The sequence below is a fragment of the Sitophilus oryzae genome, unplaced genomic scaffold, assembly GCF_002938485.1.
Source record: "Sitophilus oryzae breed Bouriz unplaced genomic scaffold, Soryzae_2.0 scaffold_810_pilon_pilon, whole genome shotgun sequence".
NCBI classification, from domain to species: domain Eukaryota; kingdom Metazoa; phylum Arthropoda; class Insecta; order Coleoptera; family Curculionidae; genus Sitophilus; species Sitophilus oryzae.
Window position 1 is genome coordinate 4948286 of NW_022147429.1, and position 25824 is coordinate 4974109.

A 25824-nucleotide genomic window follows, 5' to 3' on the forward strand; every position below is an offset into this window, starting at 1 on the left:
TTGTTTGCACAAGTGGATTTAAGTGGATTTTCAGAAGTCGATTGAATAGGGACATAAGTGTTGAAAATTTTCCTCGTGGATAGTTTATTTCATTTTTCTTTCTTAAAATAAAAAAAATCTTATGTGCAATCGAAACAACAAGTCTTTGAATAAAAATATTATAGCGCGCTCAGACGACTCGTGTACTTGGCAAATATTTGTTATTGGCATACATTAGAGTTCGACACGAGTGGGGGACATCTGCACAAAATTTCTTATTTATTTATTATAGAAGCTACGACTTTTATCGAGATCTACCAGCCATGAAAATATTTGCACTTATTTAAGACTCACCCTGTATATACTTACCAGTGAAAAGTTATTCCCATATTTCTTTCGATTTAGATAGGAGACCTACGACCTACTGCACACTATAGAAAACTCAATATTTTTTAGTTTTTTTTTTGGAATTCGAAATAATGTCATTGTTAACCGAAGTTCTACCACAATATCCTTTTAATTAACTTCTGAACAAAACCAATTATAGAAATAAATTATAAATAACATAAGATAAAGCCCAACAACTATATATGTATTATATCTTTTACACTTATTTTTCAATTTATTCAAAGTATTTAAACGTTACGCAAGTAATTAACTTTTAATTACGCAAGCAAGTATAACTTTTTATTTGATGAATAAGATATATTTGTAATAGGAATAATTCTTTATAGTTTTATAGAAAAAAAAATTATAACTTTTACAGTTAATTTTCGATCAAGTTTTTTAAGTAAGCTGAACTTTATTCTTTAAATTTCATCATTAAAATATAAAAAATCTGTTGATTTAAATCAAGTTGATTTACATCTTTCCACCCTACCTCTAATACATGAATATATAGATAATACAAGCCCTTCTTTAGTTTTATTTATCCAAAGCTGATAAAGTGTCTATTTTCTTATATTTTCTCTGAAACTACTCAGGTTATTTGGATTTACAGCAACAGGAGAAGCGTTTTATGAAAGTGACCAACCGCAGCCTGAACAAATAAAAGGGGACAAAATACACGACTGCCCCATCTTTTGTTTTGCCAATCAGCGTAGTTTAATCAAGTTTGTTTACTGACAATTCAACCAAACGTGATTGCATGCGCTCTCTATTACCATATCGAACGAATATAACCGAAATTTGATTGTCCTCAACTCGTCAATAGGATGATAGGATGCGAATTTTTCAGAATCCCTAGAATCAGTTGCGTATCTGGGTCTCCACGAATCTAGTTTTATGGCCGAACAATTATTATATATATTTAGGCTCCAATTAATCATTAATTAAGCTTCATTCTGAACCTCGTAATTAGTGGAATAACTAAAGTGGTTTCAATTAGCGTAGAAGTTTGTTTCTTTAATTTCAATGTAAGTATTCAGAAAGTCAAAATTAGTGGTAGACATTTTCAATTAGTAGAAAAAGTTATCAAACTTTTAACTTTTTCACTAATTAGTTATACTTCAAAATTTGCGAGGAATGTTATTTTGGTCTTTGATTATCTTCGGTCAAGAGAAATTGTGGTTAGAAATCAAAAGTTGATTGTTTTATAAGTTTAATATTATGCCGGGTCTAGAGCAAGGCGATAAAAAGTAAACACGATTTTGAGACAAAAACAAGACAAACTTGCGACAAAAAATGGGGAATTCTGACAAGACAAAGTTGAGACAAATTGTCCACACCGCAAGAACAAAAGTGCAACAAAGTCAAAAGTTTAATTGTTGCGAACGAGTTTTATTAACCATGTGTGATTTCACTGGTCTCCTACTGATGGCAGCACATGCCATCCACACTGCGCCGACAACTTGTCGTAAAATATACGAACAAAACATAGACACTTTGATCTTTACCGACTCGAGACGGGACATTGAAAAATCTTCGAATTTTGAAACAAAACAAAAATGAGACAAAAATGTCGCAGAAATGTATTGGATTTGTCGCAATTTTGTCGTAAAACATGAATGTTTCTGTCTTGTCAGTGTTTTGTCTGCTTGGTCTGGACCCGGCATTAGGCTTTCTCTATATGTATACAACTAACGCAACCTGTTCAATATTGTGAATGATCGTAAACTAAAAAGTGTAAAGTGTAATTGAAACCGCTAATTTATTCCACTAATTGCGAGGTTCTGAATGAAGCGAGTTACTTCGCCAGAGATTTAAGATTAAATTTAAATATATTTTATTGACATAGATATTTAGTCCTTTATTAGAGGTATTAAAAATATGTAAAAAAAAAGAAAATAACTCTGGCTGATAAATTAAAAACTAAATTTGTAGCTGATTTTTTCAGCATGATTTTCTTTTACTTTATATTGCTTTATTTTTTCTATATATTTTCTTTATATTCTAAGCAATAAAGAAAATATCTCCCACATGTTTTGGTAACCTTTGGGGACCCTCACAAATTTCCCAACGTATTGCGAAATATGGGGCAAAAAACTCATAGCTTATCCTGCTCCATATCCTATAAAAACAACGCGGAAAACCGGGAGAAGCTTTGAGAGAGTGCAGGAAAACGGTATCTTTCTTTTATCGTTTGTTTTATATTGAAGTGAACTTAGCGTTGGAAAAACACGTTTTGTGTATTATATAACTGGAAAACCAAAAGGAATTGAGGTATTAATTTTAATTTTTTTTCTATCTACATTCTACAAACTTGAAAAATGTTTTTGAGTTACTGAAATAAAATTCAAATTGTCAATTCAATATACCTTAACTTCATTATTACTTATATTTAACACCTATTACACCACTTTTTTATTTACAAAGGTAAAAAAGGACATTGATATTAACATGTGAAGTGGCACGTTTAAGCCGGGACCCCATTAGGCCACAGGCCACGCGATGCCACGCTATCGCACGTGAGCTATCCCACGTGAGCTATCCCACGTGGGCCCACGTGTTGCGACGTGTCAAAGAGTGTACACATGAGATATGGGACAGACGACACACGTGTGATAGCGCGGAATGACGTGGGTTTGCGTGTTGCCTAGCGTGTACGCAATACATGTAATTAAATGAAAAAAAAACGCACAGATCTTAATGACGTAGGGTGGCATGGCTAAAAGTGACGGAACATACTTTAAAAACATCATCTTTATTGAAGAGAGATTTAAATGTCGCTCTACATATTAATTTTATTCATTCACATTCACACAGTCAATGTAGCTCAATCTTTAGGACTTTCGCGTTGCTCTGAAGATACAAAAGAACGATATATACCGGGTGCGTCTCAAAAGTGGCTCACCCCTATAACTTAATTTTTTTCAGATAAAAAAAAACGCGATTTGGTATGTTAGTATGTGACATAAATTAGGATTGGTTGACGTATTCAGTTGTTTTTTGTTGATTACAACGTTTGATTTTTAAATGGCACCCTCGGTATTTTTATACTTTATTCGATAGAAAATGACATTCTCAATAGAATGATATATCATACATATGTCAATTTTTGACATTCTCGCTTATTAAAAATTTGTATTTTAAAATTGAATTTAGAGTGCCAAGGTTATGTCAAAAACACTAATTCTTAATCAAGGCGCCTTGGAAAAATAGATTTGATCGTCTAATGTTTTTAGTGTCTTGTCCGGGCCAGTTAGAAAATGCTCAAATCGTATTTTTAATCATATCTCAATTTTTTTAAATGGAATGAGCTTATTAGCATATTTGGAAAAAGCATTTTTTACGAATAATTTGATACCGCACATTTGGTATTTTGAGTCCCATTTTTGTTACGAACCGCAAGTTATAATTTTAAATAAACCATATGCGAAAATCTCAAAAGTTGACATATGATATATCATTTTATTATTAATCTGTTATTTTCTATCGAATAAAGTAAAAAAATACCGAGGGTGCCACTTAAAAATCAAAAGTTGTACTCATTTCCGCTGAAACAGAAAGTGACCGAAAACAATTGAATACGTCAATCAATCCAAATTTATGTCATATACTAACATACCAAATGTCGTTTTTTTATCTAAAAAAATAAAAAAGTTATAGGGGTGAACCACTTTTAAGACGCACCCGGTATATCCTACTTTGACGCTGGAATGACAGCTGCAGGAGCTAAATCATTTCATGAGTTTAGCATTATGGAAAATTGCGAGGAAGATGTGTATGTGACACTAGCTAATGCTAAAAAAATCTACTTGATCGTCAAGTAACCCATATGAGTATTGGCGACTCCAAAACTACGGCAACAGTGACAGTGCTACGCAGTATTGGATATTTTGAAACAAAAAAAGCTAGACCTTCTGGAGTGCGGTATCAATTTTATGTATAGTGGAAAATCTCATAGTTTTAGTTATTATTACCCCAACAAATTTACGAGGCTGAACAAATTTACGAGGCAAATTTGACGATTTAGCTGATGAAATGTTATCGATAAAAGTGGATCGTGTGATCAGACTAATATTTGTGTGATATTTATATTTGTTGGTAATAAAGTTGGTGCTGTACCTAAAACTGTTATTTTGCTAGTGAGCACAATGACTAGTGAGTCAATCACAGCACAAGTCATAGGAGAAATAAGCAGAAAAGCAACTTTTTTTCGTGGTCTTTAATTTTCAAAAAACAACCGTTTCGGCTAAAAGCCTTCATCGTATTCCAATAAAGAATTGTCATGTTTACACACACTAACAAACACTAATGTTACTAGACTCAATAATTTGAGTCTAGCCTACGTTGACAGTAAATAAGATATTAATATTGTTAAAAATATATATTTCTAATGAAATAGATAAGTTTTATTAATAAAACTACCTAGTCATACAAAACTGTCAAATATGTAATGGATGCCGATTTCACCGGTAATGCTTGATTATGTAAATATTATAGTAGACTCCTTCGTTAGTCTTTTTATTCAAAGATTATGATTAAGATCTTGTGTGGCTAATAATATTGAAATATTTTTCTTATAATGTTAGCAGGTTCTACCCGGATATATAGAAACTAAATAATCTTGTTATATTGTTTCAGGCACGACAGAAAGAGTGTGTTTAATCACAGGTAGCGTGGATGCTATAATGGTAGTTTTAGATTTTATAATGGAAAAAATTAAAGAAAAGCCTGATTTGACGAAGCCTGTTATAGAAGCTGGTGATAGTAAATTAACTCAAGAGAGAGACAAACAAGTAAGTGCTTTTTTATATTAAAATAATTAAAATTAAATATTACCTATATTGGTATCACCTATTACATATTAGATTTGACAATGAAAAAATCGTAGGTTGACAACTTAAGGTATGTTGACAGTTGACCGATTTTGCATTGTTACCTTTTTGTTCAGTTTTAATTTATGAATAGATACAGTTTTTCTTAAATTACTTAAAATCGGCTTGTTTAAAATTGTTCAAATTTCGCATGTGTTTGCATAGGCAGATCTTTGGAAACCCTATTTGCCACTTATAAAATTATTATAGGAGCCAATATTTGGATAGTTCAAGATTTGCATGGGATTCCCTATGTTTTCAACGAAGATGCACCCGTATTGTTTAATATTATTAGTGCATTCTAGTAATTACAGATAAAAATTTGCTTTCGACTGTCTGTTGAAATCAAGTCTATAAAACAACTTTTTCAGTGTTAAAAATTTGTTTTTTTAACCTTTAAGTCATACGAGTAGTTTTATTACGATTTATGACCGTTTTCAAATTTTCGACATTGTACGTTTATTGAGTATTAGATTAAATTAGATTCGATTCTGTGACCATCTTCACAGATAGCCAATCAGCGCTAAAGGCGCTCGGTTCCACGCAGGTCAATTTCAGACTAGTGTGGGACTGTGTGCGTGCTCTAAATATTTTAAGTGAACGCAGCATTGTTACGATGGCCTGGGTACCAGGGTACGAGGGTCACAAGGGTAACGAAAAGACAGATAAAAGGGCCAGGCAAGGCTTATCAATGTCATTCATAGGCCCATTCAACCCTTCTGCGGCGTTGCAAATGCAGTAACGAGAATGGCTACGGAATGATGGGTGGCTAACAAGTCCCTAGAATGGTGGAAAAACTCACCAGGGCAGAGACAGGCGATAAAGTTTATAGTAGAACATTCGCCAAAATTCACGGTAGACCTGATAAGCAAGGACAGAAAGACAGTCAAAGCTGTAGTGGGTCTACTAACAGAGCATTGTAAGCTAATAGGTATCTAAAGCTAATGGGATTGACGGACGAAGGCATGTGTAGTTTCTGCCATTCTGAAGAAGAAACGACAGAACATATTTTATGTCGGTGCGACAGCCTGGCAAATGTGAGATTCTCGGTAATAGGCCATTGCCAGATAGCTATATGGAGGGTTTAATCTTCAAGTTGCTAGACTTTGTGAAAATAATAGGACTGAAGAATGTAACCTAAGAATCAGAAGAGGACCACAACAGATCTGAGAAGGTCGTAGTGGATCAGACCGATAGCCAGCTCTAGCAATCTAATCTAATCTAATCAAATATTGCGTATACAACGTTATGCTTATTTTAATCATCCACAATCATTTTTTTATGATCTGATTCTAATTTGGAAACAGCTTGAAGTTATAAATACTGTTCGGACATGTAGTTATGGGTGCTAAAATAAAAAAAATAACTGAACCCTCCACCACATTTTCTAAGGTGTAATTTTAATATTTATTGAATATTTTGAGAATTATTAAAATGGTACGGTAGAAGCACCGTTGGGATCAGATCTCCAAAAGTCTTTTAAAATTTAAAAAAATATATTTTTTCTAATTTATTTTTATTATTATTGACTTTTGTTTTAGGTGAAAATTTTAGTTCCAAATAGTACTGCGGGCATGATAATTGGCAAAGCAGGAAACTTTATTAAACAAATTAAAGAAAGTAGCGGGTCGTACGTTCAAATTTCACAAAAAGCCAAAGACGTCAGCCTACAGGAGAGGTGCATAACTGTGATAGGTAAGTGAAAAGGGACAAAATTATTTACATTATTTTTATTATTATTGTTAAAATGAACACTTTTAATTTTTTTTAAACATTCAGTTTCTTTTCCTGCAACACTTAGTTGTATCTGTATTAAGTCTTTTGACAGAGTTATACATATAGTAATTTAAATTCATTATTCAATTATGTATAGTCAAATATGCTACAGTTCTGTGGATTTAAATGCCTATGTCTGTTACGCCAAAGTTACGCAAAGCATATTTTAATCACATGAAATAATTAACTAATTACGATGAGTATAAATAATTAATTAAAAATAATTTCTAACATCTGACTGCACGTAATTCTTATTATTTATTATCTTATTATTTCATGGAAAATAACCACGACAAAATCAGGATACGATGAACTAATGAGCGGTTAGACAAAAAGTCTAACACGTTTTATTTTTCAACCTCTGTACTTGATTACAAAATTTAATTCCACTGGTAGTACTTAAAAGATGTGGAGTTTATGTAAACGACTTTCGAAACTAGGTTATGTGTGCGTTCAGTTTTGAAAATGCTTTATGTACGTCTAGGGGAAACTTGCCCGCGAATAGGAACGTCGAACTTTTTAAAAGTTACAGTAGCATTAAGTTACAAACTCTTCGGAGTTTTATTGTGTTATGCTTTTTTGTCCAACAATACGAGACGAAAAATAACTCTATTCATGAGGTAACTTGTGTTTATAAGTTATTTTATTGATAAAAATTAAACAAGGAAAGCAACTTATATGTATAGTGTATATGAACTAAAATGAGCTTAAACCTGCATTATGTATTTAGTTCTACAGGGTGTTGCAAAACAAATGCGAAAAACTTTAGGGGGTGATTCCTTGTTCAAAATAAAGGGTAGTTTGCTTTATAAACGTTGGGTCAAAAGTCAACCATTAGGGAGATATCGCGGTACAAAGATGTCGGAAAAATAATGTCTTTATTTTTTATCTTGAAAACGAAAAGAGATAGACTAATGAAATTTTATGGAAGCATTACTGTTATAAAAACACACGTTCAGGTAATTTTTTTACTTTTTTAAAATGAGTGGAAGGGGTTGAAATAAACTACCCCTATCATTCTTGTTAACGAAATTTAAAGAAAAATCTTATCAAACACATGCAACTGCTTTAATTTGGATAGTTCAGTTTGTTTAGAAATTTTTTACCTCTTGTGTTTTTTTGATAAAACTCACCGATTGGAAATTAAAAAATAAAATGTAAAGAATTACATGTCAGGACAAAAAACATTTTTAGATTAAGTTGTTATTATCTAGATGATTAATAATCATCTAGATAATAACGTATTGCAGTAGAGTAATGTCAAATAAAATAATATTAGGAACATCCTAAAAAGTAACAGCGGCCGACTAGATTTTTTCCTAAAAAAAATTACAGCAGCCCACTAGATTCTTTATCAGAAAATGTTTTTTGTCCTGACATGTAATGCTTTACATTTTATTTTTTAATTTCAAATCGATGAGTTTTATCAAAAAATACGAGAGATAAAAAGTTTCTAAACAAACTAAACTATCCAAATTAATTTTTTTGCATGTGTTTGATAAGATTTTTCTTTAAATTTCGTTAACAAGAATGATAAGGGTAGTTTATTTCAACCCCTTCCACTCATTTTAAAAAAGTGAAAAAATTACCAGAAAGTGTGTTTTCATAAGTAATGCTTCCATAAAATTTTATTAGTCTATCTCTTTTCGTTTTCAAGATAAAAAATAAAAACATTATTTTTCCGCCATCTTTGTACCGCAATATCTCCCTAATGGTTGACTTTTGACCCAACGTTTATGAAGCAAACTACCCTTTATTTTGAACAAGGAATCGCCCTTTGAAGTTTTTCGCATTTGTTTTGAAACACCCTGTATATAGATTGTAGTATTATAAAGTCCGTACAATGATACGAAAAGATGTCGACTGACAATGACAGGAAATAATAAATAATAATGATAAATTATTTCCAAAAAGAATCTATAAAAAATTATTAAAAAAATATAAAATACAATTTACCATGAGCGAATTAAAATGATAGAGAACAACTATCACCGTCATGTGAAGACTTGAAGTAAATAATGTTCTAAGTGCCAAAAAATCGGTTTGTCATGTTTAAGTTTCACAACCAACAACATATTTACTTTTGTAGCATTTAAGACTGCATTTAATACTGATCAGATTAGTCGACAACAGCATTTGCGCTATTTACTACATTATGTAATTAATTGATTATCTGTCTCATTATGCAACTGCGGATGTACGTGACTACGTAATAGAGCATATTTTTTGGTTAGTTTATTTAATGATATGTACACACGGCTTTGTGTGCCGATTTTCGTGCAGCTATAGACTCTGTGATTATATAACTGAATAAAGAGAAAAGAGCAAGAATTTTCCCAAGCGCATGAAGTTAAGCTCCGGATTAAGTAAATAGGTAATAAACTTCGCATTTTTCTCTCCCCGACTTACAAGATTGCCATAGCGATTCTCTTCTAGACGTAGAGACAAGATTTCCTCTTGCCGAACCAGTATTATCTTAGTCTTAAAGATATTAGAATAAAATAAACTATGTTAAAAACTTTTATGTATACTACTGAAATGAAGATAATATATCTAAGCTAAATATAATCTATTGAGGTGCCCGGTGGCGTAGAGGTACAGCTCTCGTCTACCAATTTAAAGATTGTGGGTTCGAATTCCACAGCCGGCATTTCATCATCCAACTATTTTTATTAAAATAAAAATACTTGGACTTGGGATTCACAATCCCGAGGTAATAATAGGTGGTTGAAGCGTAGTGCTAGCCACATTACCTTCCTTGTATACTGAACGGCTCTAGCATGGCAAGCTGTACCTTGCCACTCCCAAGGCGTTAAACGCTATATGTATACGGGAGCTATTATTATTATACCGTATGATCGGATAAAAACGGCGTCACTATGAAATGAAGATCGCTGTCATTTTATATGTAAAATTATATGCGGAATGTCAACGATGTCATTTCCAAGCCAACTGGACGCCGTTTTTTTTCGATCATACGGTATAATCTATTACAGTTGTAGTAAAATGAGTAACTAATTGTCGAAAATCAAGATCCAACCATAGATGCAACATTTTTTGGAAACGCCTACTTGTGCGGTTTGAAATTTTGATGCAAAATCCGGCAATACCGCACAGAAGAAATGTATCAACCCAATTTTTTTCTCTTTTTAATACATTTGATTTTCCATTTGTCTACATCATTGTCTTACGTTAAAATCTTACACGTTAAAATCCAAACATAGTTTGCCTGACCCGATCGGTATAAAGCGTTAAGCGGCCCATACATTATCAAACAAATTGCGCAACAAAGCGCTGCGCAACGCTGCGTTGCACAACTGATTCAGCGGTCCATACACTATCAAACAAGTTGCGCAACAAAGCGATGCGCAACGTTCCGTTGCACAACTGCATCACCCATGCACTTAGTAAAATTTTGATCAAACTTTTTATTAAAAGTTGTGCATTGTTTGAGAAACAATCATATCCTCAATTGCCATTGCGCCAATTATTATCGTATATACCCTAGATCATGTCGATGATAACAAAAAACGAAAAAGAAAACAAAGAATTTGTATGAAAAAACTAAAATATTGCACAACGAAGCGCAACACACACACATACACTACACAACGCGTTGCGCAAACAGTCCTGTTGCACAAAAGAATTCAAACATTCTTGAAACTTATTAGACAATTGCGCAACGCATCAAACACTACCATGCATTGGCAATTCGTTGCGCAACAGCCTGCGTTGCGCAATTTGTTTGATAATGTATGGGTCGCTATAGTACGTGCTACGGCTATTAAATTGTATTCTAAAAAGTGTTGTAAATTGTATTATATAGTAAAGTAAACTAAATGTATCATTGTGATCTCGTCTCCCCTACTTATTTATGATTGGATTTACTGATGTTAAGATGCGGTGTTAGTTGTGACCTAGATTGAATATTAGGATATATAAGCCACATTTTGTGTTTTATCCATGTCATTTGTTGTTTTAATTGTAATTACTAATTACCATATGATTTTTTTAATTAAAAACTATAGAAATCTCTAATGTATGTCAATCTTTGCGGCAATTTTATTTTAGTAATACTTCAAATTAAAAACTGTAATATATATGTTTATACAAAAGCCTATTGAATTGCCACCTTGTCACTATCGTTGTTTTAGTAAAACAGACACTATTTATTAATATTATTATATTTTTTATTGGCTTTTTACTTTACTGCAGTATGAAACAAAAATATGGTAGACTCTAACAAATTAAAAATCTACCTTTTTACTCTCTCCTTGCCGCCCTCATCACAAGCAGAGGAGCAAAAGAAATCAATGGAAATGGAAATACTAATAATATAAATTTATGCAATTTAAAGTAGCGTGATGATGTCTTATCAATAAACCGATTTCCTGCATCACTTTATATTTCGACCTTGAACTTATTCAAATGTTTTCCGATAAAAGTGGCTTTTAACTGCAAGCCATTTTTTAAAAATTATTTCACTCCTAAATTGTTTACATATTTACTATAAATAAATGAAACTAGTTTAATAATATCAGCTATTACTATTTATCTGGTAACCTATATTCAATTGAATAAGTGACAAAAATCCTGACATTTTTTATAAATCTTATATGTTTTGTTATTAAAACTTACACAAATGTCAGGTATATTATAAGTAATTATTATAAGAGCACAATCTGAAAGATAAAACTCATTGAGGGATGCTGTTTTTTTTAGATTGATATAACAGGTTTCAATGCCCTAGCGTAGATACCCACCGTAAATAAATCTAATATAAGATGTAAAATTAAAAATTAAAGAGTTAAGGATGGCGGTGAAACTATTATAGAGGGTATCATTATTAAAAACAAAGGATTTGTTCATTTGGCACATTGCATTTTTGTTGAAAGCAAATGCATTTTTTGTCGAAATCTTTTTATCCTTGGTCCTTGGTGACCTACTGGTTTTTAAAAAATGTCTATACCTATGTGGCGGATTCATCTCTCCAAAAAATCCTTTATGGGTATTTCGCCACTGCACTGCAAGAAAATCTACAAAATAAAATAGTTATTTTTTGTAAACACTTCTGCGTTAAACCTAAACAGACACTACTTGTCAGAAGTTGTGTTATACAAATTTGCCTAACATAGAAAAAAATGCTTAACGTTTTGGAAAGTTTATCTCTTTCCGTCGTCGGAAGCAAAAAAAATGGCGCCGGGAGGCACGTATAGCCGTCCATACTAAAATATGTTAATAAAAAGTTGGTAGGCAGTTCTTTTAGTTTCAAAGTAAAGGAATTTTTCCAATTTTGATCCGCGGTTATTTCCCCTATCTCCACCTGGGGTCGCGTCCGATGGGAGTTTGGAGTTCGCCACACGGATTTTCTCTAAAACGGACTACGGAAACACGGAATATCTCAAAAACTGCGACCTTGACTGATTTTGATGTTATTACAAATTTTGTTGGAAATATTATTCCTAATCTTAAAATGAAAACGGCGTTTCGCTAGCTACTGTAATTTTGGAGTTACGATTTTTTCAAATTTTTAACCTCCTCCCATACCCCCTCCCCCACCAAAAACTAATGGCCAGCTTCTAGGGTGCCACAATATTTTTGTGCCAAATTTGGTTAAAATCGGTTTAGCGGTTTTTGAGTTATCGTGTTACAGACGGACAGACAGGCAGAGAGACACCATGAAAATATTTTGTATTTAGGTCATTTATGACCCAAATAACTCATTTTGAGTGAAATTAAAAAAACTTTTTTTTTGCCGATCTTAATAGCCTATCATACATGTTGGTATGGTCGGCTAAAAAATACAAAGAATAAAGAAAAAACTATTTAAAATATTTAAATTCAAGAGAACATTAACGGTTTCTTGTATAGACGTACCTGTTTTTAAAAAAGTAAAGTGTTCTTGAATAGTTGAATTTAAATATTTTAAATAGTTTTTTTTCTTTATTCTTTGTATTTTTTTGCTTCCGACGCGACGACGGAAAGAGGAAAGAGATAAACTTTCCGAAACGTTAAGCATTTTTTTCTTTGTGAGGCAAATTTGTATAACTGCGTAAACGTAACTTCTGACAAGCAGTGTCCGTTTAGGTTTAACGGAGAAGTGTTTACAAAAAATAACTATTTTATTTTGTAGATTTTCTTGCAGTGCAGTGGCCAAATACCCGTAAAGGATTTCTACTGGTTTTTTATTTGGTGTAGCTAATGGTGTGACTTTTTTGTTTTTTGAGCATGAGGATGGGATTTGATTCCCGAAACCGGGAATCAAATCAAATCCAGGACCTCCCCTTATTTAAATAGTAAAAATTTAAAATAATTTTTATACAAGACTGTGAGTTTGAGTCTCATTTTCATCAGTATAGAGGATTTTAATTAGTTATTATTTAGTTAATCTGTCCAGGTTTGTGGTGACTTGAAATTTTGGAAATTATATCAAAAGAAAACATCTATAAATTAACTCCACTACTCTACTACACTACGGGTACACTACCAATAATATAAATTCTTGTGGTAATATTCCATTGGCAAATACATACTGGATTTGATTTTTAAAATATAAATTTTGGCGAATAAATTTGATTTTGAGGAATATTTCTGTAACTTTTCTAATATCCATCATAGTTGGCTAGACATACACTTCTGTCGTGTTTTCTTGCTATATATCTTACAATATCTGCAGCGAAATGTTAGTATTATTACATTTCCATGATTCCATGGAACTTAAATTGTGCCATTTATTTAATAGTTCAATTTTAACTTGGCGTGATTTGCAATGATTCACTAAAAACATTAGAGAACTTCAAATTCATACAAATACAAACATACAAAGCTGCATAGTTTTATTTATGGTTTTCTTTTGTATAATTTATAGTATTTTTTAAAATAACAGTAACATCTATATATTTATGTCGGTATCTATGTTTATCTGAAATGTCAAGCTCTCTTAAGTTTACCTTTGTAGTGTAACAACCCAAATTCGTCAACAAAGTTGAAGAGGTAATATTTTTGGCCAACTGTATAACAAACAATTTAAATGAAAGAAAGGAACCTACGTTGTGTTAAATATTTTTTTATTGTGATTACCTCGGATGCGCCTCGACAAAGCAATATTTTGGGAAATTTGAGGAGAATAGGTTATGTAAATAAAATGCCAAATTTGTAAATAGCCCTACTTATTTTATTAAATGAAATGAAAGGAGTGCCATACTCTGCCTGGAATTCACATGTAAAAGAGCACGGCAGAGAAAACCATGATCACTATTCCAGAGAATCTAACTATGCTGTCCTGAACTTTAATAAAAGAGAAATAATAATATAGAAACTGTCCTCATACCTAGGTTTATAGTTCAATACACTCAAAACATGCCACATTTATATCGTTCAAAACTGAAGAGTTTTCTGTTAGTTTAACGGGTCCCCACCCGTAGGTACGAAGTCCCTTGTTGCGGAATCGACGCTAACGTAGAAGGTTTGGTGCCAATATCTTATAATTTAATAAATTGTAAGTTATTCTATGAATTATTTTATTTATTGTTTTTGTTTGCCCTTTTGCGAGCTAAGATATTCGCCCATGCAAGGTCGAAAATTGTTAGTACACTCAACAAGGCTCTTATTCTTACAAACCAGAAACATCGGCACGAAGGAACAGTAAACGATTTTATTTAGATTACTTTTAAACTGAAATTATTTACAGCATAAATAGATTCCATTAAATGCATACACATGTTATATATTGTCTTTGTCAGATCAAATGAATAATGAAAAAGCTTTAGAACAGAATTACAACAAGAAAACAAAATAATATAATTTAGTTAACATTAGTTAAATAATGAAAAAAACTTTTACTTTACCTTTAATAACATTCTTTGTCACAAAACTCAAAAACCAAAATAATATCAATGCGTCTCAAATGGTAGTCTAGAAGCTATTATCTAACAACTATCACCTCTGTTCGTCGCCTGATTTCCCTCTCCCTAGTTTGGGAATTGGGAATTTCTAATAATATTATGTCAACTTTAATTCGTAAACTCGGTTTCTTATAAACTTTGGTATTTGGCATATTACACAGGGTTAATCGAGGGGTTGTTTTTTTACCCTAATTTTAAAACACCCTGTACAAAAATTCGGTGTGTAAATTTTCCTAAAATATAATTTTACGGTCAGAACCAGGTCTCCTGAGCATTTTGTTTGTTGGATCATATACTTTTTAATTTTTTCAGATAAATAAACGAAATTTGGTATGTTAGTATACGACTTAAATTAGGATTGATTGACGTATTCAATTGGCTTCGGTCACTTCCTGTTTCACCGGAAATGACTACAACTTTTGATTTTTAAATGGTACCCTCGGTTTTTTTTACTTTATTTGATAGAAAATGGAATTCTGAATAGAACGACATATCATATGTTAACTTTTGATATTTTCAATTAAAAAAAATCGTATTTTAACATGGCTGTGTTAAAAACTCTAATTTTTAATTAAGGAGTTTTGGAAAAATATATTTGATCGTCTAATGTTTTGCGTGTCTTGTCTTAAGCGGTTAAAAGATGTCCAATTCATTTTTTTTAATCATAGTTCAATTTTTTCAAACGGAACAAGGGTGGCCCGTTAGCATATTTGGAAAAATATTTTTTTAGGAATAATTTAGTACCACACACTTGGTATTTCGCGAGTCAAATCGTCGTTACATTTATGGCCATGGCACTCTAAAATGAAATTTAAAATGCTCTTTTTTTAATTAAAGATCTCAAAAATTGACCTACGATATGTCATTCTATTCAGAATGACATTTTCTATGAAAGGGCGTAAAAATACCGAGACTGTCATTTAAAAATCAAAACTTGTAGTCATTTTCGGTAAAACAGGAAGCGACCGAAAATAATTGAATGCGTCAATCAATCCTAATTTATGTCATATAAACATACCCAATCTCGTTTTTTTTTTATCTGAAGTAATAAAAAAGTTATAGGAGTGAGTTACTTTTGAGAAACACCCGGTATCTATATATAGAGATAAAATTATATACGATAATGAATGTAAAATAATATTATGGTAAACTACTTGAAGGATTTCGTTTTTAAAATAACATAGTAGGTTTTTATTTGTTTTTTTGGCTTAACGTTTCAGTACAAAGATATTTGTTTGCACAGGGAAGCAAAATCACAATATACATCTGAATGTCAATTTGCACAAACTTCCACCAGGCAGAGAGTTTAATGTTGTGTCATATTACTAGACCAATAATTATAGTTGCAGTTGAAAATATTGACAGGCGCCTATTGCGAATTTTTACGAATTTAGGGCGTTTTTTAACAAAGTGTTTTATACAGAAAATCTCTTTGAAAATCTTCTTTCTTCTATTCTTACGTGGTTTCTGTGATTTTGTGCGAACTAGAAGAGAATAATTTTGTTTACTTACTTCAAACAAATACTTTAATAGATAATGATATTAGATGTATCAATAAGTGATATATGATAAAGAATAGGGTGATAACCGTTAACAATCCTGAAAATATAGACTTCTGAAACAACTGAACAACTCAGTGTAAATGGTCCATGCGACGTCAAAAAAGTAATTAACCAACTGGAAAAATAGCCTGTTTCTGCCTGGGTACCCATGTTCCGCTTGGGGCTTTCCCGCTTTCCCGGCTTTTCCCGACTTTCGTTTTCCTTGAAGGTCCGAACGTCAGAAAGTCGGTGGTGGAACGACAGATGCCAGTATTGAAGATTAAGATAAAATACTCCAAGATCTAATTGGATTGTTTTTGAAATATAGTAGATGGGAAAATAAGTCAGAAAATTACTGTTCAATAAATAGCTAACTTAATTATTGCCATTTATTTTTTAAGGGCGGTACACACTATTATATAATCGTTTTGGGGACGTAACGTTTTTGCTCAGAAAAATATTATTTAGTGGTTTTAATAGTAACTAATTCACTCTATACGGTCAGGCACGTTTTGTACCAGACACGTTACGTTTCCGTTTAGTGTACTTGGAAAATATTTTGTAGTGCATATTGGGTGATCGGTTCGGAATTTGTATTATTCCTTTTAACATTGGATATTTTGTATAACTTCTACTGAATGTTATCTTGTTCCTTCTTTATCAAGTAAAAGTGTAATTGCACATGTTATTTACAAAAACTGGTGAAAAACGTGTCGAAAACGATTTGTATAATAATAGACAATCTGCACCGACTTTTATATTAAGAAAAAATGACGAGTAAAACCATATCCAATATATCCAACTTCTTGAAATAATTGGGTATTTCTCGGGTATTTCTCCACTTAAAAAAAACATTGTATAAACAAAACAAACTAACACGAAGGTATACATATTAGTCTAGGATGCAGTGAAGATTTTTAGTATCTACTTGTTTTCCTAGTCAGCAAACAGAGATATAATTATATACAGGGTGGTCCGAACTGTATTCCGAAAACTTCGGCAGCATATTCCGCAGATAAAAATAAGTAAAAAACCTCGTATAACTGTATGCCCTAAAATGCTTAGTTTCGGAGACACAGGGTGTAGAAGTTTCATTTTTATTTCGATTTTTTCTAAATAATTTATGAAGTAACGTCAATATTTGGATGAAAATTGGTGTTTGGGATTTTTTTCACATGAGAAATTTGATTTTGATGTCAATATGACTCAGTAAAAAATACACAATTGCGACGTTTTTTACCTAAAAAAGGTCTCTTGGTAAAAATTATCAATACCTGTCATTATTGACATAAATTAAACACGTTGACTAAATAGTTAGACTGAAATCATAAATTTGAAATGTTTTTGTCCCCAAAGTTCAACAGAAACTGTTTTTCAGAAATCATCATTTTTACGAAAAAAAAATGATTAATAAAGAAATAAAAAGTTCAAAAGGAAATGTATTCATACTCAATAGTTTCATATAGGTACGGACGAAAAGTTACTACTCTTCAAAACAGTTAAAACACATATAGGTGGCGGCCCCTACAAATAGGAGTCATATTGACATCAAAATCAAATTTCTCATGTCAAAAAACCAGATACTAATTTTCATCCAAATATTGACGTTACTTCAGAAATTATTTGGCAAAAATCGAAATAAAATGAAACTTCTACACCCTGTATCTCCGAAATTAAGCATTTTAGGACATACATTTATAGGAACTTTTTTACTTATTTTTATCTGCAGAATATCTTTCCGGAATACAGTTCGGACCATTCTGTATATGTAAAGGTGCGTATTCACTTGCAACAAAACACTCCGAACAAACCAAACGCGCGGCGCACGTTAAACAATCTGCAACAAAACATTTTCCGGGAGCGCTCTGAACGACCTGCAACAAAACATTTTGCGCGGAGCGTTCCACCTGTTTGCGGTGTTCGCTACATTCCCATCAGTAATCAGTGTGTGAATCAGTGTTAGTGTGTTTGTCGATAAGGACGCATCTGATATTACCATAGCCGCTGGTGCTTTTTTAATTATAGAGGGATATATAATATAGGATATATATTATATATCCCTACTATAGGATATATAGATATAATTATATAGGGTAACAAAAAAGAGAAAAAAAGGAAAGGACGAAAAATGTGGGCAAGACGCCTCTTTTTGCGCCGTCAATATAATATGGCCTTACTTATAGTGACCTAGATAATATGCATAAGAAGAATTTAATTAATTTAATAATTAATTATTAATTTAATAAAATAGGCCGCCTTTCAAACTCATCAAGTAACTCTAAACACTTTTCTCTGTTCCACTCCATAGCTAGGTACAGTTTAAAAACACCCCAAACACAACGAACGTTTAAAACTGCCGTATCCACTGAAAACCTGCCAACGAACAAATTCTTTTGAGCAAATCCCGTTTACCGATAAGCTTCGGAAAATGTTTGGCGCGTTCGGTTCGGTTCGGCGCAACGTACTGACTACACAAACTTGTTAAAGCGCGCGCGGCGCGTTTGGTTCGTTTGGAGTGTTTTGTTGCAAGTGAATACCCACCTTAAGGGGGCTTTTCCGATGGGTGAAGCAGAAAATGCGTTAGAAAGTACAAATATACTGCACTTTTTCCAGCGATAAAAATTGTTCTATTAGTAAGTTGTGCAGTTAAAAAAATAAAAATAGTCTGGCTAATCTGTGAGAATAGTGTACTATTTCTGGCAGGTAAAAAATTGAATAAAAATTATTGAAACCATTACTCTTATTTTCGCAGTACTAAAAATTTTTCAGATGATTATTATTATTATTATTACAGCTGCAAATATGGTCTGGCTATTGTGGAACATCCCAAAAGCCTTGCCAGACTCATCCAACGCTCGTCAGACTCGCTATATTCGAAATGTTCAATTTTACAGGTGATTGTTGTCATCTCTACATGTTTTTACTTTTCATAATTTATGATAAGAAAATTATTGGCGAAATTTTACTATGACTAAAATCAATTTTCTCAACGTTTTGCGATCCCAGGAATCCAAAAAACATGGTTTTAGCAAAAGTCAGTCTGTCCGTCATCAAAAAACTTCATTCGCCAATAACTTTGTAACACGAGAACGTTGGTTATTGTAGGAAATTTAAGTATCTACAAAATCGATCTCTTGACTTCATTTTGTATCTTCCTTAGTTTTTGAGTTATAACAATAAACAAATTTGGTCAAGGTGACGTGTTCTAAATTTCTCAACAGCGTTTTTTGAATTAAAGAGTAGTCTTTCTCGATTTTGCTGTCTTGAAAATCACGAAACTGCAAAGTGTCAAAAATTTCTGCATCTAAAAATATGAAATGTATTACGAAAATTCTCATTTTCGTACATTCATTCTGCTTTCTCTCCTCATTTAACTACCTGACTTGTGAGTCTGGCGGGGCTTTTATGATTGTAAATGTCAGCCACACGTGTATTTTCTATAAAGTTAGAGTATTAGGTATTTATCATGTGACAGATTTTCAAATCCAGGAAAATGGGAGCAAAAATTTTGTAATTTTGTGGAATTTTTAAGATGCTGCCAGACACTTGCCCATTTCGTAAATAAGCCAGACTTGCTTTTGATAATATTTTATGCTGGTATTAATTTAATGATACGTTAAATTTCAAGCAAAATGAGAAAATAAAAGTTACAGGTTTCAAAAATGTGTAAAATTTTTGAATCCGCAAATTTTCAGCCAGACTGACTTTCCTCCATTTGGGATGAGCCAGACTTATTTCCATTAATAAAATGATTCACTTTAATAAATGTCAAATATTTATCACTGGGAGAATAAGTGAACCCTTTTTCTTTTTATGTAGGAGGGAACCCATCAGAAAATTTTAGCAATACTCACAAACTGTCATTTAATGTCCACATTCAAGTCAACGAACTTTTATAAAAAAAAATTACTGCCTCCTGGACTATATTATTCATGCTTCAATTGTTGGAATGTTATCTATTTCTTCGCCTGCTGTTGCGTAATTTTTATTTGAACACCTCTTCCTAATTAAAAATACATTGCTACTACCACTTGTTCTTTCTTACTATACATTTATGACAATTTTGTTTAGAGTATTGCCAAAGTGGGCGTCCCTAAATAAGCATCAGTTGAATGTCAATATGTTTCTGCGTTTCTTCAATTATTGTTGACTGTACTGTTTCATGAAATTCTAAACTTGGTTTGATTGCGTCATTTTTGCCGCCCACTTTTTACGAGAGGTTTGTGTTTGTCTCTGTGTCCTGTTTCATGTTATTTAATATGGCGACCGCGGAATGCACCGACTCACATGGGAAATACCGAAAAATTGTTCGTATATATTACCATTTGTTTGTTTGAGGAAAGTAGAAAGTAAAATACATAGTTAAATAAATTTGTAGAAATACTATTTTCAGTTATTTTTGGCTTTTAACTGTAATGTTCTTAGTGGTTCGATTTCAAAACAGTAACAGGCACTGAAATCTTTTGTAATATCTGCAATTATGGTTTAAATTAATTTATTGAGCATAAACATTTTGTCTTTATATAATAAACACCAAATGCTGCGATTTTCAATAATATTTTTATTAACTATTAATAATGTCACTATATCTTTTGGTGGGTTAGAATTTAGAATTTTAGAATTTTAAAGAAAGAAATTAACCCACCACAATCATTCTAAATTCTAATTGTGGTGGGTTAATTTCTTCAAAAAAACTTTTGGGTTTTTCGCCACTAGAAAAAATATACCAAGTAAAACAGTAATTTTTTGTAAACACCAATCTAACGGAGACCAATTTGTGACCATTTAAGAGTCTATTACGCTGTACAGGGTGTCCCATTTTCGTGTGTTTTACAGGTTATCTAGCTTACGGGTAGAGATACAAAGATGCGGTTTTCATCACTCTGCTCCTTTTTTATGAAACTAAAGATGCTACACATAGATTTGTCCATCGTTTGTAATTTCTCGTATACCAGATATTCCGCGAGAAGACAGCCAGATAAGCGCATATTTCGGAAAATACAGAGTGACCTAATTCAATACGGATGTTTTAACAAACCCAGATCAAAAAGATATAACAAAAAAAAATGAAGCATCTGAGGTAAATGTTTTGGTATCAGTTGACACCACACCAGATACATCTTGTAGATGTATAGAGGAAAATGAGGGTGTATCTAAAACCAAAGTGCAAAAAATTTTAAAACAATTTAAATTCAAACCTTATAAATATAAACTTACGCAGTTTGTGAGTTTTGCAACTGGTACATCGACTTCAACGTATTTTACTAGTACAAAGCGTATTTTACTAGTACAGGTATCCGAAATAGGCAGAATTAATTTTTTTTATTTATTCTCTATTTTTATTTTGAAAATTGGCAATAAAATCTAAAAGCTGTATAAGCTCATTTTCAGTGCAGTTTATGAAAAAAAAAGGATGAAAATGAAAATTACCTGGTTAAATTAAATAGAATAAAATACTACTCTTTTAAACTAGGTTGTTTTATGTTAAAAAGCTAAAAAATGTATTTTTTCACCTTATTTATGAAAATAAGTCTAGGGTATATTATATTTTTAGAAAATTCATGACAATGCAAATTTAATAAAAAAAATAATATACATGGTGTCTTATTAAAAAAAAAACATAAGTTTAGGTTATATTTTTTCGAGAATGACAGCTCCCAACGAAAAACTAGTTACGCCACTGGATTCTACGTAAAAATTTCTACTGGGCTCAGGTTTCACCTTTTCAAAAAAGTTATAAGATAACCGAGATATGAAGGGGGTCGAAAAATGCAACATTTTCAATTTCGTCCTGTATTTTAGTAACTAAGAGGGCTAGGACAAATCTGTGTGTACCATATTTAGTTTCATAAAAAAGTAGCAGAGTGACGTGAAAACCTCATCTTTGTATCTCTACCCGTAAGCGAGATACCCTGTAAAATACACGAAAGTGAGACACCCTGTACTGTTCGGGTCGCTCTCAGGGAAGCGGGTGTGTGGCCGAAGGAAATATATATCACATAAAATGACAGCGATCTTCATTTTTATTTTAAAAGATAATTGAGATGAAAATTACATTTTGGAAAATTATTTGATATCTCGAAATTGTTGATTATGGATTTCCTCGAAAAATTTATTTGAGGACTATAACTATAACTATTTTGACGAAATGGACGAATCCAAATTTTAGCACTTTACTTTTTCTGATATATTTTTTCCTATGTTCCTAAATAATATCTTTATATTTGTCACATATATTTGCAATTAGGGTTTTTTTATTTGAGCTAAAATTAACGCAACGGTCTCAAAGGGTCTTATAATTTTCCCTTTAAAACAGAATTTATTATATGAAAACTGTGAAAAAATGCCTGACGTTTAACAAAAAAAAAGGATAACCATGGAAAAGGTACAACTTAACAAGTATAGCTAGAGACGTGAGAAATATAAAATAAGATACACCCCTCGATGCGCAGTGGACAGCCCACAAATTTGCTTCAATCAGATTTTTCGTAGCGTAACTGCATCTCTCTTCCGGCCGAATGCGCTCTCTCTCTCTATCGTGTGCGCGACCGGTGCTATCCCCAAGTCTCTTCCTATATTTGCCAAACTGTACAATGCAAATACCGAATATGAGCTTCGTTACCTATCAAAGATTTACGTTGTTGCCAATAATATTCACTAATTACTTAATCACTGTTTAATGCAAATTGGTGCAAACGGGCATAAATCACCACAATACACCAAAACACTTTCGTGAAGTTTAGTACTAAGATTAGGTTATTAGCAGCAGATATTTAGTTTCTTAAATCTTGCCAAGCCAATTCAGTTTATCCTAGTTTTATTAAAGTTAATATTTCGAAAAGTAATGTCAGTGATTAATGTTAGTGATAATAGAGGTAGAGAAAATTGCAAAACAAAAATGGCTTGATTTAGAAATCAAATTTCTGTATAGTAAACGAAATATGCTTGAAATTGAAGCCTACGAACTTTATAAAAATTTACTTTTAAGCTCAAAAGTGTTTTGGTGTATTGTGGCGATTTAGTGTCTTATATTGCTACTTACTTTGTGTTTTAAAAAACGTATTTAAATATTTAAAAAAAATATATTAATAATTAATTGTAAAAATAGTATAAAATTAAGTGCAACAGTTAACTTTGATTTCAAAACATCTATAGGCAAATTTTGTCTAAACTTCTTCCAAGTTGAAATGCTTATTAGGTGAAATTTCGAACGTTCTTCGGATATATTAAGACCGAACGAGGAGCAAACAATTGAAATATTTTCATTTTGCGTACCAATGACAAGGAGCAAAAAAGAAAAAGAAATGTCAACACACCGACAAAATTGAAATTCAATAAGGCGAATCGAATAACAGCAAGCGTATCCGATTACTGATTTAATTGTGCAATGTAGGTGGAATTTTAGAGTGCGCGAAGAAAATTGTACAAATTTCGTATATAAATTTTGTAAATCTATCGTTAGCTATATGTCGTAAAAATTAAATTAAGTTGCTAAAGCTAACAAAATAAAGTATCTTCAAGGAGGCAGAGAAGATTTCAAATTAAACATACATCCGATATTCAAGTTAAAATGAGAGACAGCAACTGTGTTACAGTTAAGTGTTCAAAAGGAAAATTTAAGTTTAAATTTCCAACTAATCTGTAAAAACGGATTTTCACAAGCCATTTTGTACAAAATTTGCGCAGATCTATAATTAATATATATTCGTTTAAACTATAAAATAGTTGTAATTTATTTTTGGTTGTTTAAACTTGGTTAATATTAGGTGGTTTAAACTTTCAGTTATTGAGTGGTATCTGAAGATTTTGTTTATAATACTCTATTAAAGCCATAAATATCGTGTGGTGCATTGGAACACGGGACACAGGAAATCCCATGTAAATTTTCAAAAGGTAAAATATTATCTCCTCAGGTGATTTTATGCAAAAATTGTATTAGACTTTTTTTGAATAGGCGATTATTCGCAGGCCTCCATCTCATAATATATACATTCACAATAATTTAAGAAATAAAATAAATATTTGTAACTAAAGGAAACAATAAGCCAAACAATACACCAAATGATTGTAAAATTCACGCCTAACAATACAAAGCTGTTAAAGAGAGTATCTTTAGCATTCCACAGAGATATCGTTGTCAGTTCATTTAAATTTCTGTATAATATATGCCCATAAAGACGATTATAGAGTGTTCTTCACAGAAAGAAGTCGTTCGGCGAAAGATCATGTAGTATTTTCCTACTGTAAGCCCAACAGACGGGAGTCAATGTTTTTCTTTTTTTCACCATGAAGAATATTCAAGTTATTGTTGTTTTCTTCCTGTTCAATTATTTTTGTCTTCACACTTCCATGTGCTTATTACTGCGCCTTTAGTTTCAAACCTCTGCCTAGTTTATTCTTTAAACTGTTGACTTATTCCTTATAGGCTTTCCGGAGACTGATCTGCGAATAAATCCAGCAAAATGCCGTTTAACCATCGTAACTTTTTCAGAAGTTGCAAAAATCTTAATTATTTTATGCAAAATTACTCTATTTGGTGACTTCAAATTTTTGTAAAGACAATGTGACATCGAATTTGACAATAACGCAATCACATTTTTGCTGGTATTTTAATTGAGGTTTCTCTGAGCTGTATTATAAAATTTACTAATTTATGAAGGTAGATTTTTGTAAATAACTTTTAAATGACTATTCCAAATGAAACGAAATTCTAGGCAAAAGTACAACTTTAATACCTCTTCAAAAAGCCTTATACAACTTTTGCATAAAATTATCTGGGGAGATAATATTTAACCTTTTCAAAATTTCCTATCTCTAGGAAATAAGATGAATAAATCCTAGATAGATGCCTGTATTTAATCTATTATAATAAGGAAAAAATTATGAAACGTAAAAGTGATGCTCGAGGTAATGACTAATAATGCTGCTATTTCTATATTTATTATGAAAAAAAAACAAAAATAAAGAAAATGGGCCAAATATTGTTTTCTGCTAAGTGTTACTGATGAGTCTAACTACACTCTCATGTTAATTAACTACGAGAACTTCATTATGGACTAAATGTTTATTAAATCAGAACTAACAAACGTCAAACATACCGCATCATCTGCACTAGTTAAAAATCAAGTGCAGTTTTGATTCCGGCAAATTTTCGAACTGCACAAATTAACGATTTCTGATTACATTTTAGGATTTGTTGGCCCAATCGCTTGCATAAGTCTATTTACCCAAATTAACTGAAAGTCTAAACCTTCATTTTGCGTAGTTATCTACAGTATATCCCCGGATTGTCTTTACAAGAGGAAAAGCTCTTTTATTATTGATATTTTCAGAAAAATGCTTTCTTCATAAACTTTTTTGCTTATT

The 25824-nt window shown here is 31.9% G+C and overlaps 1 protein-coding gene across 4 annotated transcripts in view; it reads left to right on the top strand.

The window, feature by feature from the left end:
- The window catches only part of LOC115888956 (RNA-binding protein Nova-1), a 208641-nt gene that overhangs the window by 148847 nt on the left and 33970 nt on the right, over window positions 1-25824 (top strand). For all 4 annotated transcript variants that reach the window (XM_030908844.1, XM_030908845.1, XM_030908842.1 and 1 more), the window contains 2 exons: window positions 5005-5159; window positions 6779-6932. In XM_030908844.1, coding sequence (XP_030764704.1) covers window positions 5005-5159; window positions 6779-6932 — 309 coding nt within the window. The remainder of the gene's footprint in view (window positions 1-5004; window positions 5160-6778; window positions 6933-25824) is intronic.